The 16,684-nt window shown below is 41.8% G+C and overlaps 1 protein-coding gene and 2 non-coding genes across 3 annotated transcripts; all 3 read right to left on the bottom strand.

Annotated features, from left to right (window-relative positions):
• Positions 1 to 12,070: 12,070 nt before the first annotated feature.
• Positions 12,071 to 16,510, bottom strand: Hspa8 (heat shock protein family A (Hsp70) member 8). The gene is made up of 9 exons (XM_046438706.2): positions 16,365 to 16,510; positions 15,425 to 15,634; positions 14,895 to 15,100; positions 14,567 to 14,719; positions 13,916 to 14,471; positions 13,506 to 13,708; positions 13,080 to 13,278; positions 12,742 to 12,974; positions 12,071 to 12,486 (listed from the first exon to the last, which is right to left on the bottom strand). Exons 2-9 carry the CDS (start codon positions 15,627 to 15,629, stop codon positions 12,304 to 12,306), a joined length of 1,938 nt encoding a protein of 645 aa, XP_046294662.1. The 5' UTR covers positions 15,630 to 15,634; positions 16,365 to 16,510; the 3' UTR covers positions 12,071 to 12,303.
• Positions 13,360 to 13,447, bottom strand: LOC124088969 (small nucleolar RNA SNORD14). The gene has a single exon (XR_006850539.1). It is a non-coding gene; the product is annotated as a small nucleolar RNA SNORD14 (small nucleolar RNA).
• On the bottom strand, positions 13,779 to 13,864 carry LOC124088968 (small nucleolar RNA SNORD14). The gene has a single exon (XR_006850538.1). It is a non-coding gene; the product is annotated as a small nucleolar RNA SNORD14 (small nucleolar RNA).
• Positions 16,511 to 16,684: the final 174 nt, after the last annotated feature.

Raw genomic sequence — 16,684 nt, 5'->3', positions numbered from 1 at the left:
AAATGCAATGGTAATTGCCAGAATTGGGGAGGGGGGAAATGGGAGATGTTGTTAATGGGTAATTGCAAAAAAAGAGAAAGATTTAGAGATGGGTTGCAAAAGGACATGAATAAAGCTGGGGCTGAGGCTCAGTGGCAGAGCACTTGCCTAGCACGTGTGAGGCACTGGGTTTGATCCTCAGCACCACATAAAAATAAATAAAGATACTGTGTGTTCATCTACAACTAAAAAAAATAAAAAAGAGAGTTTAAAAAAGGACATGAATATGCTTAACACTACTGAAATAAATATACACTTAAAAATGATTTAAATGGTAGATTTTATTTTATATGTTTTTTGCCATGAGTAAAAAAATTTTAAATCTTTAAAAAATGTTTTGAAAGGTGTACATAAATATTATGTAGCTGCTAAATTAATACCACCCAATCTTTCTTTAAATATATATTGAGTATCTACTGTGTGATGGACAATGTGCCCAATAGCTTTATGCTATAGGTAGTGAATAAATATAACACAAATCATAGCATTTCTTCAGGTAGGTAGCAGGAAGGTCATAAAAATATAATGGAAATTAGCATCCAAGTGTTGGAAGGTTCACCAATGTGGGAGGTTGGTCCAGAATGGCTATCTACCCCACCCTCAGAATAGTGGGGGGGAATTAGTATGGAAGTTTGTTATTGTCCTAGACCCTCATCTGGGCACTACAGCTAGTTAAAAACATCATAGAGAAAAGTTAAGAGTAGGAACACAAGCAAGGCTTTGTGGTGCACGCCTGTAATCCCAGGTACTTGGGAGACTGGGGCAGAAGAATTGCAAGTTTGAGGCCAATCTCAGCAACTTAGTGAGACCCTGTCTCAAAATAAAATATAAAAAAGACTGGGGATATAGCTTAGTGTAGAGTGCCCTGGGTTCCATCCCCAGTACTCTACACACACACACACACACACACACACACACGGAGTAGTAACACAAACCAGAAATCATTGGTCTGATCCCCAGTTCTCCAATTTACTATCTGTGTCACCTTGGGCAAGTTATTTAACCTCAAGCATCACAGTTTCCGCAGAGATCCTGATAGTAGTTATTATAATTCAGTGAGCTCATATTTAGCCACCTTGTTTAGAACAGTATCTAGCATTGATTAAATGCTACAGGTAAATGTTAAATGAAATACAATACCTTTCAAGAAGTCAATTAATTGTCTGAGCTTCAGTAAAATAATGGGATACGATAAACAATGTCTAAGAATACTTTTGGGTCTACAAACTCAGTGATTCCACACTTTTACAGACTAAGACTTTGTAACCTCTCAAATCATACATTAAGTTTTTAACCAGCCTAATCGGTTGCAATAAGAACTTTCCAATAGGAATTATGTTAGGGTCCAGTTAAGAAACCAGAAGCCAGGCTGGGGCTGTAGCTCAGTGGTAGAGCGCCTGCCTCCCATATGTGAGGCACTGGGTTCAATTGTCAGCACCACATAAAAATAAATAAATAAAGATATTATAGAAGAAAAGAAATCAGAAGCCACAACAGGGATTTCAGTGTGTGGGGGGGGCACGCGGGGGGGGGATTTTCTGGTTAAATAGGTACTAGAGAAATGAAAAGACTAAAAATGAACACTAGGGACTGGGGTTGTGGCTCAGTGGTAGAGCACTCGACTCGCACGTGTGGGACTCTGGGTTCGATCCGCGGCACCACATACAAAAATAAACAAGTGAAATAAAGGTGTTGTGTCCAATACAACTAGAAAATAAATATTTTTTTTAAAAAAAAGTGAACACTGAAGTAATATAACTTCAGAAGAAGTCTCCACCTCTAAGGCTGGGACACAAAGGTAAGATGGGGTGTCAGTGCCTGGAGACTTGGAGAAAGGGCCCCCTAAGGCTGGACTCACGCCCCTGAGGAGGAGGTACTGCTTGGTTGTTGGTGGCACCTCAGGAACTGGGTCTCAGAACTCTAAGGAAGTGGTTTCACCCTGTGCTGACAATCATTGTGCCCAAATGGCACAATGATGCTTGCTGTAGATGTGCTGGGGGAAAGTTGGAGACTAGACCCAATTGCCATCTTCAGGGTGGAGGGGCACTGCTGGTGATGCAATCAGTGACAGCGAACCAACAGCTGGAGTCTCTCATTTGTCTTCCTCCTTTCCAGTTCCCTCTGATACCACAAACAGGGGAACCAAAGAGATTCCAGTTGGCAAGGAGAAATGTGGTTTTCAGAGTCTCAGGCCAGCATCAAAGAACAGAATATAGAAGAGGGGATTTTTATATTAGAGGCCATAACTTCAGACTGGCACCAGCCAGGTGGTGGCATATGCCTGTAATCTCAGCGATTCAGGAGGCTGAGGCAGGAGGATTGCAAATTAGAAGCCAACCTGAGCATCTTAACAAGATCCTGTCTCAAAAAAAAAAAAAAAAAAAAAAAAAAAAAAATATATATATATATATATATATATATATATATATATATATATATAAAGGGCTAGGAGTGTTGCTCAGGATAATGTGCCCATGGGTTCTAGCCCCAGTACTTACAAAAAAAATTTTTAAAAAAGGAGTATCATAGCTCCGACATTGCTTGCTATTACTTCTATGGGTGCCAATTCTGACCACCAGAGTAACACTAAATATGTTCGTGCTCTTCACCTGCTTAAAAATAGCTGTCCCAGACTCCTGGTGCTCTCTTTTTTCCAGCCTAAAGCAACCTTTTATTGATTTCTCTACTGTGAGTTCCAAAGGAGAAGGAGTCATATGTGACTCATTTTTGAGCCCCTCTGGAGCCAGCATAATACCATGATGCTTTGTGTAATGCCAAGTGTGTTCTCAGCATTGATTCGAGTGGTCAGATTGCTCCAAGTGTTAGGGAAGTAGTCTTTGTATTGAACAAGAATCAGCCTTTCCTCTAAGCTACTGAGTAGCCTCTCCTATTCAGCTCTGTGAGCCTGGGCAAAGCAGCTCACCCACTCCCGTCCTCATTTCTCAGGAATGATAACAGCTTAGTCATCCCCACAATGAGAACTCCCAATACTCAAGGGATGTAAAGGAGCTTGGTGGTTTGGTGTGACAGCTTTATTTTTTATTTCATTATTGTTATCATTTGTAACAAATCCCTGACATATCAGCTTAGAGAGAGCAAAGATTTATTTTGGGTTCAACTTTCGAAGGTGTCCATTCACTATTGGTTGGCCTTGTTACTTTGGGTCTGTGGTGAGGCAGCACATGGCAAAACTATTCACCTCATGGCCAGGTCATCAAAGAGAGGAAGGAATTGGCAGTGTCCCACCACCCCCTTTGAGGGAGTACTCCCAATGACTAGAAGGTGTCCCACTTGGCCCCACCTCTTAAATACCCACACATCCCAATAGTATGGAGCTGAGGACTAAGTCTTTAACACATGAGTCTTTACACATCTCAAATCCAAATTACGGCAGATGATTTATGTGCCCTAACCCCCTTTTTCTCACTTTGCTTCTGCTGCCATTTCCTCCTGGGATCTCATCAGTGTGCTGGAGGGTTAACCAGTGGGGATGCTTTGTAATGGAGATTGAGGGGGGAACTTACAGAAGGGAACAAATATTGACAAGTTATAGCGATAGCATCTTGCCTGATTCTCCTTATATCAGAGTCAGAATAGCATGGAGTTTCATTAACTAGGCTCTGGATTCAGCCTGCCTATGCTGAAATTCCTGCCATTCACTTCCCATACAAGTAACTTGGGCTTCACTTTGTTCCACTGAAAATTAATCAATAATGGCACTAAATTCAGATGCTTGTTACTCTTCATGGCAAATTACAAATACTCAATACCTATTAGCTATTTTTGAGCTCTACATGCCTGATACTGTACTAAGTGTCATTTACTACACCATAACTTTAACCTTTACACAGTTTGTGAGCTGGGTACGGCCCTCCTGCCTCTATTGGTGAAGAAACTGAAAGTCCTATGGACACAAAAAGTTGCAGAGCCAGGTTTTTCATATCTAGGGCTAACTCCAGTTTTGGGATTCGGGAGTGCTGCTGTCCCCTAGAGGACACTTAGGAAATCTGTGGGAACCCTGGATTGGTGCCATGATTGGAGGACACCCTTGACCTTTTGTGGTAAGTAAGGGAGAGGGATATTTAAAATGCTGCAGTTCAAAATCAGGCCTGCACATGCCAAGTGACTTCTGAATATATTCCAGATATCCATGTAGGTGAAAAAGCTAGTTACATCTTGCAGCACTTCTCAGTACTCCCATTTCAGTGGTTTCCTTTAAGTAATGACCTGCCAATATTTGTCCCCTCCTTCATTTGACCTCTTTCTTCCTCTTTGTCTCCTCTGTTGGAAGTTTTGTCTTGGATAGGTCTCCATGCTTAACAAATTTACTCAATTTGAGCATTATACCAAATCCAAATCTGTTAAAGGGCATCTCTGAAAAACCCAAAGGTCATGACACTCTTAATGGTAAAATTTATTAAATAATTTCTTTTTTTTTAAGAGAGAGAGAGAATTTTTAATATTTATTTTTTTAGTTATTGGCGGACACAACATCTTTGTTTTGTATGTGGTGCTGAGGATCGAACCCGGGCCGCACACATGCCAGATGAGCACGCTACCACTTGAGCCACATCCCCAGCCCTAAATAATTTCTTACTAAGATTGGCAACAAGGTAAGGATGATTCTCATCAGTGTATCCACCACTGTACTAATGGTTCTTGCCAAAACAATAAGGAAAGAAAGAGAAATAAAGGGTATAAAGAAGTAAAAAATGGGATAGGAAGAAATAAACCATCTTGATTCACAAATGACTTAACAGCTTATGAAAAGAATCTTAATAAACTCTTTTTTTAAAACAATAATTCTTTATTTTTATTAATTTTTTGTAGTTGTAGATGGACAGCATGCTTTTATTTTATTTGTTTCATTTTTCTGTGGTGCTAAGGATGGAACCTAGGATGAAGGATGAAAAACCTTGCCTAACACATGCTAGGCAAGTGTTCTACCACTGAGCTATATAGCCCCAGCCCCTTAAGGAACTCTTAATAAGTGAATTTAGCAAGATCATACAATGCATAGTCAATATAGAAATTGGATTATATTCCAACAAGGAGTAACTAACTAGAAAATGAAATTCAAAACCAATTCCATTTCTAATAGCACTGAAATCAATATAACAACACATTTAAGAAAAGATATGCAAGATTTTTTCATTTGAAACTAAAAATTGACAGAAATTCAATAAGATCTAACTATCAGAGACATTTGCCATATTCATGGATTGGGAAAATAGTGTTATGACGTCAATTTTATTCAATTTGACCTGTAGAACCATTAAAATCCCAATTATAAGTCAAAAAGACTTTGCTTTCTTTAGAAATTGAGTTAACTTTTTCTTTCATTATTTTTTTTTTCTACTAGGGGTTGAACCCAGAGATGCTTTTCATTTACTGAGGTACATCCTCAGCCCTTTTTTATTTTCAGACAACATCTCACTAAGTTGCTGAGGCTGGCCTCGAATTTATAATCCTCCTGCCTCAGCTCTCCAAGTTGTTAGGAATACAGGCATGAGCCACCATGCCCAGCAAGTGTTTTTTTTTTTTTTTTTTTTTGGTGCCAGAGCAATTAACCCCTGAGCCACATCCCTGATCTTTATTTATTTATTTATTTATTTATTTATTGAGACAGGAACTCACTAAGTTGCTTAAAGCCTTGCTAAGTTGCTGAGGCTGACTTTGAACTTGCACTCCCCTTCTACCTCAGCTTCCCCAGCTGCTGGGATTACATCAACTTTTACAATTTTTGTAGAAGAGCAAGGGCTGGGGTTGTGGCTCAGTGGTAGAGCACTTGCCTAGCACATGTGAGGCACTGGGTTTGATCCTTGACACTTACAAAAAAATAAAGAAAATAAAGGTATTTTATCCATCTACACTAAAAAAATTTTTTTTAATATTTATTTTTTAGTAATAAGTGGATGCAATATCTTTGTTTTATTTTGATGTGCTGATGAGGATCGAACCCAGTGCCTCATGCATGGTAGGCGAGCACTCTACCTCTGAGCCACAACCCCAGCCCTAGGCCCGGGTTCGATCCTCAGCACCACATACAAACAAAGATGTTGTGTCTGCCGAAAACTAAAAAATAAATATTAAAAATTCTCTCTCTCTCTCTCTCTCTCCCCTCTCTCTAAAAAAAAAAAAAAAAGTGACTAATCAAATTTTGTTACTAAGTCTAACAGTTCCAATTATCTATCACTGTATAACAAACTATTCTAAAACAGTGGCCTAAAGCCAGTATTTGTAGCTATATTTTGCTCCTGAGACTGAGAGTTAACAGGTCTAGCTGAACGTATTTTGATCTTTCATGAGATGCTGTTAGCTGGTGGCTGGAACTGGAGTTATCACCAACATTTTAAATTTATGTGTCCAGTGCCCAATCAGGAGACCCACTCACCAGCTAGAATTGGAACCACTGAGGTTCCTTAGGCAATATGGTCTTTTTATATAGGGAGCCTCAGGGGAACCAGACTCCCTACAGGGCAGCCAAAAATTCCTAGGGTGAAATCCAGAGAACCATGGGGGAGGAATACTAATTTCATATTCTAGACTTCAAAGTTCTCCAGAGTTACTTTCCCCACACATTCTATCCATTTAAGTTCATCCTCAAGCCCATATTCAAAGGAAGAGGAATTAGACTTCATACTTTGATGAGAGTAGTGTCAAAAGTTTGCGGCGAAGGGCTGAGGATGTAGCTCAGTGGTAGAGCACTTGCCTACCAAAAAAAAAAAAATTTGCAGTGAAAAATTATTCTGAGCCTTAAAAAAGTATGGCACAGCACAAACTAGTTGGGAAGCTGATGGAAATACCACCTGTGATTCTTCTTGAACCTTTCTAAGGCTTCTGATGAAATTAATTACCAATGGGAGGTGAGAAGACAAGAAACCTGGGTGGGGGGAGGGAATTTTTTTTTTTAATGAGTCTACATGTGCCTGTTCTTTCACTTGGTCCTTTGAAACATGTTGTTCCCACTGACTGGTATGCCTTTCCTCTTTCCTCGGGCCTTCTCCTATACATTCTTCAGGATTGGCTTAGGCATTAGCTTCATTGAGAAACCCTTCTTCATCCCAAGCATGGCTGGGTAGAGGGCCCTTTCTGTGGGTGTCTTGGCTCTCTGAACTGGACCCTTTCTCAGTGCTCATTAGTGTCTCTTTGCTATCCATCCACTTGTTCATCCCTTTCTCCCTTCCTGGAGTTTAAGTTGCTAGAAGGCAAAAGGCAGTATTTTGTACTCCTTTGTGTCTGTAGCAACCTAGTGACGAATGACTAAGTTAAAGGGGGTGGAGATGGTGGAATATTCCTGAGCGATGACAGAACTCAAAGCCACCACAGAGCAGCTACAAGATGTCCCACTTTGTCCCAAGGTCTCCTGCATTAATTCCCAGCACAGGCTACTAGAGCTGGGCAAAGCTGGTGCGACAGAGTGATTAGCTAGTCCCTGAGTGTGAATAGCCAACACTGCAATCTGTTCTGCTGTGGCCTCCTCTCTAGTCTCCCCAAATCAGTCAACTCCTCTTCCCAGTTCCTCTCTGAGAGTAGATCGACCTGCTTCCTACTAAAACCTTAGACGCGATAATAGGAGGAAAAAAAAAATAAAGGTCGAGAGTAGGACAATTGGTGGCAACGAGATGAACACAGATTAATGATGTGGACCTTGCCCTGGCCTCCCCAGCCTGAGATGGGGAAGGTTCATGGTTGATACCCATTAAAGGACTTAATGAAATAATTATAATTCACACCTCAGAGCATCAAAGAATCAATACTGGGGAACTTTGAGCCACTCTGGGTGTGGCATCCCACTGGCTTCACAGTTCAGCACTGCAGGCAGAGCTGGTGGAGGCAAATGCAGTTGACACGGAAGTTGCATTAAAAGAGGGCAATAATAGATTAAAAGCTGCCAGGATCCTGGCGACTGGATGTCAATATCTTTTATCCCCTACCTCGCCCCAATTCTGTCCCCTCCATGCACTATTAGCCCAAATCAATGGGCTGTCAATTGACATCACCAACTACAGCATTAATGCGAGCTCACAAAGGAAGCCCAGCCCTATATTATCACTTCTCTCGCTTCCAAATTACCACATAATGCAGGCCGCAGGCAGCTTGTGACATGTTAATACTATACACGATTTGTTGGGATTGGGCTAAACATTTCACAGCTAAAGATTTCATCAGAGACTTGATGACACAAATAAACTACTATCCACGGGGAAATCACTGGAAACAATAGAATTAGGCATTGTTTGGGAATCTGGAGGGACAATGGAGGGATGATGATGGATGAAAAGAAGTGAGACCTACAGCTGATGGCCTGCTGTGGAAGCAGCTTCAGGGAAAGGCTGAAAAGGCCATTTTGTTGGTCCCACTAAAGAACAAGTATTCAAATTTTAGGAGTTGAATTGTGCTCTCTCCCCACCATTAAAAAAAAAAAAAAGTTGAAATCCTAATCCCAGGACCTCAGAATGCGACCTTTAATTGGAAGTAGGGTCTTCACAGAGGTAACAAGTTACAATGAATGAGGTCATCAGGTAGGCCCTTAATCCAATATGATTGGTATACCTGTAAAAGGGCAGATTGACACAGACATGCAAAGAGAAGCCATATGAACACATATGGGGAGAAAACAGCTAGCCATATAATTGGAGTGAGGCAAGGAGGACCTGAGGCTACCAGAGGCCAGGAGTCAGGACAGTTCAGTTCCTCCTCTAATGGGTTCCGCCCATACCTTAATTTCAGACTTCCATCTTCTAGAACTTCGAGATAATAAATTTCTATTGTTTTAAGCTATAATGTTTTTGCTTATTATAGTACCTAGGAAACATTACTATTTAGAGCCCGGCACTGTGGTACATCCTGTAATTCATAAAGCAATTTAATAAAAAAAATAAAAGGATGAGGATGTAGCTCAGTGGTTAAGTGTATTTAATCCCCAGTACTGCCCCCCACACCCATTTTTGTTACTAATAGTGATGGACCCAATTTTGAGCATCTCCAGTCAGGCAAAGTGAAATGCTCCACATAAACTGGCTTCATTTCATCCTCACAACAAACCAATAATTCAGCATTTTAACCTCCTTTACACAGGTAAAGATACTGAACTTCAAAAACAATGATTTGCTTAAGGTCACACGCCTTATAAGTGGCAAACATCTTTCAACAAAAATGCTTCTGATGAATAGTTCTGAGGTTTTTTTCAAGTGGTTACTTGCTTGTAATCTGCTTTTTTCAGTCCCCACTAATTTTTTCAACCCTTGGGTAGGGAATCTATATCCACCATGGTTTGAGATTTCAAAGTCACAAATAGATTAAAGAGCATAGCCACTTCAGTTCCTCAAAAAGCTGGAATCTTGTCTTAAATTTCTATTGTTCCTTCTCATCCATCTATCCAATTACCTTTAACAGATCTCTCTACTTCCAAACCCATTGGGTGGGATGGACAGCTCTGTAGCCACTTGCTCATTAACTGATGAATGAGTTCTATAAAAGAATGAGTTTTTGATCTGTGTGATCTTTTTGATCATGGGTGATCTTAAAAACACACCAAAGTCAGTCACGAAAGGCCACAATTCCACTCACATGAAATGTCCAGAATGGACAGATCTTTCAAGGCAGAGAATAGATTGTCTAAGGTTAGAAGTGGGTGGTTTAGGGAGAAATGCAAATGGGATTTTGGTGTGACTAAGTTGTTCTAAGTTGACTGTTGCACAGTTCAGTTTGTGAACAAATTCATAAATGGGTAAGCTACATGTTAATTGCATCTGTTATATACGTTTTTTAAAAAGTAGTCTTTTGAGAAGTGGAACTTCAGGAGATAAAAGTACCAATAGTGGGATAAGGAAAAGCCAGAGCCTTTTCCCACTGAGCTATCCCCAACACCCACAAGGCCTCAGAGGACTAAATTCCATACCCCTCCATCCTCACTGCCAAGTACCCAAGAAAATCTGTATTCAAGATATATCGGGTTGAGGATGTGGCTCAAGCGGTAACGTGCTTGCCTGGCATGCGCTGGGTTCGATCCTCTGCACCACATAAAAATAAAAAATAAAGATGTTGTGTCCACTGAAAATTGAATAAATATTAAAAAATTCTGTTTTAAAAAAGATATATCCCACCTCATTGCCAGCTGGGAATTCTTTGCCTAGAACATGGAGTATTCAGAGCCGACTTCTTTATTTGGTTAGAAAATAAAGCCTCTGACAAGGTTTAGTGTCTTCCCCAGGTATCCTGGTGGTTTTCTAATCAGCTACTGCCACCTAGTGGACAATGACTCCCTTACACCAATGTGCACAAGTTAAAAATTCTTATTTCTAAGTCCCACCAATCACCCCATTCTCCATGAATACAAAAGCCCACTTGAAAGTCCTAGGGTCTGAACAATATAAGCATTTGAACAAAGAACTGCTTACAAGAACTCATCTTCTCTAATTATAGAGAATATTTTTATTGCTGGGGCAAGAGAATCCAAGTTGAGATCAGCCTACCCAATTTAGCAAGACCCTGCCTCAAAGGGCTGGGAATTGTAGCTGTGGTCCAAGTTTCCTTGGTTTCAATCTCCAGTACCCCACCCCCAAAGGCTAATTACATTGGGTAAAACCTTGAAAGCTATAATCAGTCTCCTACAATCATAACCTTCCAGAAAGCCCAAGTTTTTGCCATCCTAGATTTATATACATTCAACAGGTCCAATTCTCTTAACCCCTATAAGGTTGGGATGGGGAGTGCCAATACTCTCATGGTTACCTTCATCTTTCATTTGTTGTATATCAGAATGCATTACAGTTCATATTACATATATAGAACTGTACTTAGGGTAGTAATGTCACATTCCATCTTAAAACCAGCTTCTGAATGTTGGGGCTCTTGTTCCCATGCATTGGAGTTGTAGTCAAGTTGTAGTTGGACACAATACCTTCATTAGTGGTGCTAGAATCCAGGGAGGGCCTTGCACCTGCTAGGTAAGCACTCTACCACTGAGGCACAAAATTAAAAGAAATTTAGAAAACCCCTAGTATTGTCTTTGAGGAACTATGGCAGAATAATAGTCCCAGAAGCTAACACTGCAAACATCCAGACACCAAAGTTAATGCCAAGAATCTGGGATGCTATAAATCCCCTAGTTAAGGACCCAAACAAAAATAACCAAGTCTCTTGAGATTCAGCTAATAGCTATATGGACTGTTGCAAATATTGTACCAATGGGCTAGGGAATGTGGCTCAAGTGGTAGTGCGCTCGCCTGGCATGCACGCAGCCCGGGTTCGATCCTCAGCACCACATAAAAAGATCTTGTATCCTAAAAAAACTTAAAAATATTGTACCAAATTATTACAACCATAACCCATAACCACATATAATTATAGCTGGGCTACCACAAACCAACATGAGATTAATGCCATATACAGGCATAAAGTTTCAGATCACAGCCCAAGTATGTAAGATTGTCTAATCTGAGACCAAGCTTGGCAACTTAGAAAAAAGGGGAAAAAAATGTAGCTTGGTAGCAAAGTAATCCTGGGTTAAAAAGCTCCCCAAACATTACCACACATGAGCCACATACTACAGCACATGGATTTAACTCCAAGACATGACAAGATAGGCCAACTTAAGCTCAAGAACATAGCATAGCATAGTAATTCCCTGTTGGGACTCAACCAGCCACTAGGTGGCATAAACCACTTTGTGTGCTTTAGAAAGTATGTACACCATGTGACCCACAGGAAAGTCACATTTCCCATGAATTCAGGAATTCCTTTGGTATATACTTGTGTTCTTTTTAAGTTAGCCAAAGAGGCACCCAGGTAAATTAGAAAGCCCTTATTCCTGATACATTGGTTTCTGCCCTTCTTAACTGAAGACACTTTATTGAAGCTTTTAGGATGAGCAAGACTCTTCACTTTTGTTACTCAATTTCATAGCCAATTCTGCCACATTCCACCCATAGAACTGGCTTTAAAACTTAAATCACTTAAATCAAATGGCACATTACCAATGCTACTCTAAGGCCTTACCAGAAGCTAATAAGAGACAACTATATGGTGCCAATTTTTAAATACAGTTTTATTTAAGACATTGCATTTTCCACTTACAATACAGTGTTTATAAAGTGCAATGTTATTTCCTTTCCCTGTGTACATGTTCCATATTCAAGTATTGAGAATGCCCAGTAATTTACTATAGCAGCAACTTTACAACTGCCACAGAATTTGCTACAAATTTGGGCCCTTCCATGTTTTACTGTGGAACAATGCTACAACTGTACTTGGGCTGGCTTAATCAACTTCTTCAATAGTGGGCCCAGAGGAAGCACCAGAGGGAGGAGCTCCCCCACCAGGGAATCCCCCAGGCATTCCTCCTGGCATGCCTCCTGCGCTCTGGTACAGCTTGGTAATGATGGGGTTGCAGACTTTCTCCAGCTCTTTCTGCTGATGTTCAAATTCTTCCTTCTCTGCAGTCTGAAGGGGAAAAAAAATAACCATTGTAAGTTTACTTATAATGCAACCTAATATATTCATGGAGCCCAGGGCTAGTCAGAAAAAGCACCTCACACTAGGTCTTAGTCTTGGGTCACTCAGACATCCAAGGAAGGTAAACTGCCAACATGTCAAATTCTGGTGGAAACTGCGAATGTCTGGACCTTTCATCACTGTGACCGTTATGCCAACCCAGAGTCTATGCATCTCTTTACTGCTTAGCAGAAAATTACCAACCTGGTTCTTATCCAGCCAGTTAATGATTTCATTACATTTGTCAAGAATCTTCTGTTTGTCCTCATCATTTATCTTGCCTTGAAGTTTCTCATCTTCAACAGTTGCTTTCATGTTGAATGCATAGGACTCAAGTGAATTCTTGGATGACACCTTGTCCCTCTGCTTTTCATCTTCAGCTTTGTACTTCTCAGCTTCCTGGACCATGCGCTCAATGTCTTCCTTGCTCAAACGACCTAGAAAATTACAGAATCTTCAGTAGGTCTTATCCCTTGGCCTACAGTGGGGGACACTTCAAATAAATCAAGACCAGACAAGAGAGCCTTGTTTTCCAGACTAACCTTTGTCGTTAGTGATGGTAATCTTGTTTTCTTTTCCTGTACTCTTGTCTACAGCAGAAACATTCAGGATGCCATTGGCATCAATATCAAATGTGACTTCAATCTGAGGAACACCACGGGGTGCAGGGGGTATGCCTGTGAGTTCAAACTTGCCAAGCAGGTTGTTATCCTTGGTCATGGCACGCTCACCTTCATATACCTTGGGGTAAACAATAACAGAAGTTAGTCACCATTAAGACTTAAAATTTCTGTGCTATATAAACTCACTAGGAATTAATAGTCGCTCAGACATCCAAGGAAGGAACTGGCCAACACAAAATTGTTCTGGTGGAAACTACGAATGGTTTTGGAATCCATCATCACAGCGAACAAGACTTTCCTGGTTTTACATAACTGCTACAAGTGTTAATAATAAATAACACCTACCTGAATGAGCACACCAGGCTGGTTGTCAGAGTAAGTTGTGAAGGTCTGTGTCTGCTTGGTAGGAATGGTGGTATTGCGCTTGATGAGGACAGTCATGACTCCACCAGCAGTTTCAATACCAAGGGAAAGAGGAGTGACATCCAATAGCAGCAAATCTTGAACATTTTCAGACTTGTCTCCAGATAAAATGGCTGCCTGGACAGCTAAAGAAAAGATTAAAAATTAAAAAAAAAAACCAAAACAAATTCAAATCACCTCATTAACCCATTTCATTCGCTCAGACATCCAAGGAAGGAACTAGCCAACACAAAATTTCTGGTGGAAACTACGAATGGTTTTGGAATCCATCATCACAGCGAGTTGGTTTGGGCCCCAAAGGCTGCCTATTAAAGGGTAAAATTTGAGATTACCTGCACCATAAGCAACAGCCTCATCAGGGTTGATGCTCTTATTCAGTTCCTTTCCATTGAAGAAGTCCTGCAGAAGCTTCTGAATCTTGGGGATGCGAGTAGAACCACCCACCAGTACAATATCATGGATCTGTGACTTGTCTAGTTTGGCATCTCGAAGAGCTTTTTCTACAGGGTCGAGGGTGCCACGGAACAGGTCAGCATTCAACTCTTCAAATCGAGCACGGGTAATGGAGGTATAGAAGTCGATTCCTTCATAGAGAGAATCAATCTCAATACTGGCCTGAGTGCTGGAAGAGAGGGTACGCTTAGCTCTTTCACATGCAGTACGGAGACGTCGGACAGCTCTTTTGTTCTCACTGATGTCCTTCTTATGCTTGCGCTTGAACTCTGCGATAAAATGATTGACCATTCTGTTGTCAAAGTCTTCTCCACCTAAGTGGGTGTCTCCAGCTGTAGATTTGACCTCAAAGATTCCATCCTCAATAGTGAGGATTGACACATCAAAAGTGCCACCTCCTAAATCAAAAATCAGCACATTTCTTTCAGCTCCAACCTGCCATTAAAAAATAAGCTTATATGTAAATTTCTGACAGCTAATAATAAATCCTAAATCTAGATTTGCATTCAAAGACAAAAATTAAGACAAACCTTTTTGTCCAAACCATAAGCGATAGCAGCAGCAGTTGGCTCATTGATTATCCTAAGTACATTGAGACCAGCAATGGTTCCGGCATCTTTGGTTGCCTGACGCTGAGAATCATTGAAGTAAGCTGGCACTGTGACCACAGCATTGGTAACAGTCTAGGAATAAAGTAACAACAAAACACAGAAAAACCCAGATTAATACCAAGTAATTAATACCAGTACAATTTGTGCTATTTCGTCCCATAATCAAATTAATTTCAACATGGACTCAAATTCCAGTTGGACGCCCCCATTGTTAAATTCCTACATTGTCAAAAAACCTCAACCTCACCTTCCCAAGGTAGGCCTCTGCAATTTCCTTCATCTTTGTCAGAACCATAGAGGACACCTCTTCTGGATAGAAACTTTTTGTCTCTCCCTTGTATTCTACTTGGACTTTGGGCCTGCCTGCATCATTCACCACCATAAAGGGCCAGTGCTTCATATCAGACTGGACAACAGCATCATCAAATCTCCGCCCTATCAGACGTTTGGCATCTGTAAAAAGAATCCGGCATTTTATTGCATTTCACCTTCTAACATTAAAACTCGGGCCTAGACTAGGGTGAAGTTCATTCTGCAAAGGCCTAATTGTCCAGCAATACATAAACCCCCCCATGCTTTCTCAAATGCCAAACTCCTATGTGGGAAGCAATAATAGTACATCCTAGTTTACCCTAAAATTACTTATTACCTAATCGAGGTATCCCAAGAAAAATATTTCCCTACTGCACAGGACTCTTCGGTGTCTCATTTAGTAAGCCAGAATTCCTCAAATGCCCTGCTCCCTAGCCGTTAATACTTATAAAATTACATACTTACCAAAAACCGTGTTGGTGGGGTTCATCGCAACCTGATTCTTTGCAGCATCGCCGATCAATCGTTCTGTGTCAGTAAAGGCGACATAGCTTGGGGTAGTTCGGTTCCCCTGATCATTGGCAATTATCTCCACTTTTCCATGCTGGAAGACACCCACACAAGAGTAGGTGGTGCCAAGATCAATGCCAACTGCAGGTCCCTTAGACATGGTTCCTAAGAATAAAATTAAACACGTGTTTTGAAAATCCAGTGAAGCATTTTCAGTGTATTCCCCCTTCTTTAGACCACTTAAGAATGGCCATAACCACACAGATGATTATGCTCAGTACTTTACCACGCAGGAGATCAGAGCAGTAATGCTGCAGTACAGGTTGCTATGCCAAACCTAGCAGAGCCCGCCCCTGCCCGAAGGAACCATCTGCCCTGAAGGTCTCCGACGTTGCTGAACACGTGGCCCACACCGACAGGAACCCCGGTGCAATCCCCGTTGCCAAAGCCCAGGGCTCCACGAGTTGCAACGGCCCTTCTTTCCCCACTACCCTAAGAACCTCCATTCTGGGTGCTTGCCAAGGGCGGCTTAAAAAGCAAAACGACCCTGGAAAAAGCAAAGAGTCAAGGCCTGGCTCCGATTCCCCTAACCAAGGCCACAGCGGATGCGGCGCCCCTCCCCCACCACGCAAGGTCTTATTTAACCGGGGCAAAGGGGCGCCGCCCTGCCGCCCTGGGTCGGCCGCAACAACCTGAACTCGGCTCCCCCCTAACCTGCAGGCCGGGGCCAAGCGCCAAGGCCACCCCCTGTAGAGAAAGTGCTGCTTCACCGATCGCTACTCTTCCCCCGCAAGCTCCAGAGAGCTGCTCTGGAGACCCTTGGCAGCAAGCCCACTCAGTCTGGGATACACACTTCCCCGGAAACTTCCAAGGACTTAAAGGGCAAAGGCCTTACCGTATGTGTAGGCCGGAATCTACTCGCGAAGAAACCTCACACACCTCAAAAGCTGCCACCGCGTTCAATGAGACCGGTTTCCGCCCGCCACCCTGTCTCTTATACCCTGTCTCAGAACCTTCCAGAAGGGGCCCGCCCCTGCCGGCTGTTCATCATGGTCGCCTCAACCAATGAGTGCTTGGCTACCTCTGCAAGCTCCAATGAGGAACCCGTATTCGCTCATCAAGCCTCACCCCCACCCGCCCCCGTCCCACCCCCCCTCGCGATGACGCACCACCGCAGCGTTCTGGAACTTTCATGCTCGCCCCCGCTCTCCGAAC

The sequence above is a fragment of the Marmota monax genome, unplaced genomic scaffold, assembly GCF_021218885.2.
Source record: "Marmota monax isolate L192 unplaced genomic scaffold, Marmota_monax_Labrador192_F-V1.1 WCK01_AAM20220418_F8-fsc00081, whole genome shotgun sequence".
NCBI lineage: Eukaryota > Metazoa > Chordata > Mammalia > Rodentia > Sciuridae > Marmota > Marmota monax.
This window is presented reverse-complemented; position numbering and strand designations above follow the sequence as displayed.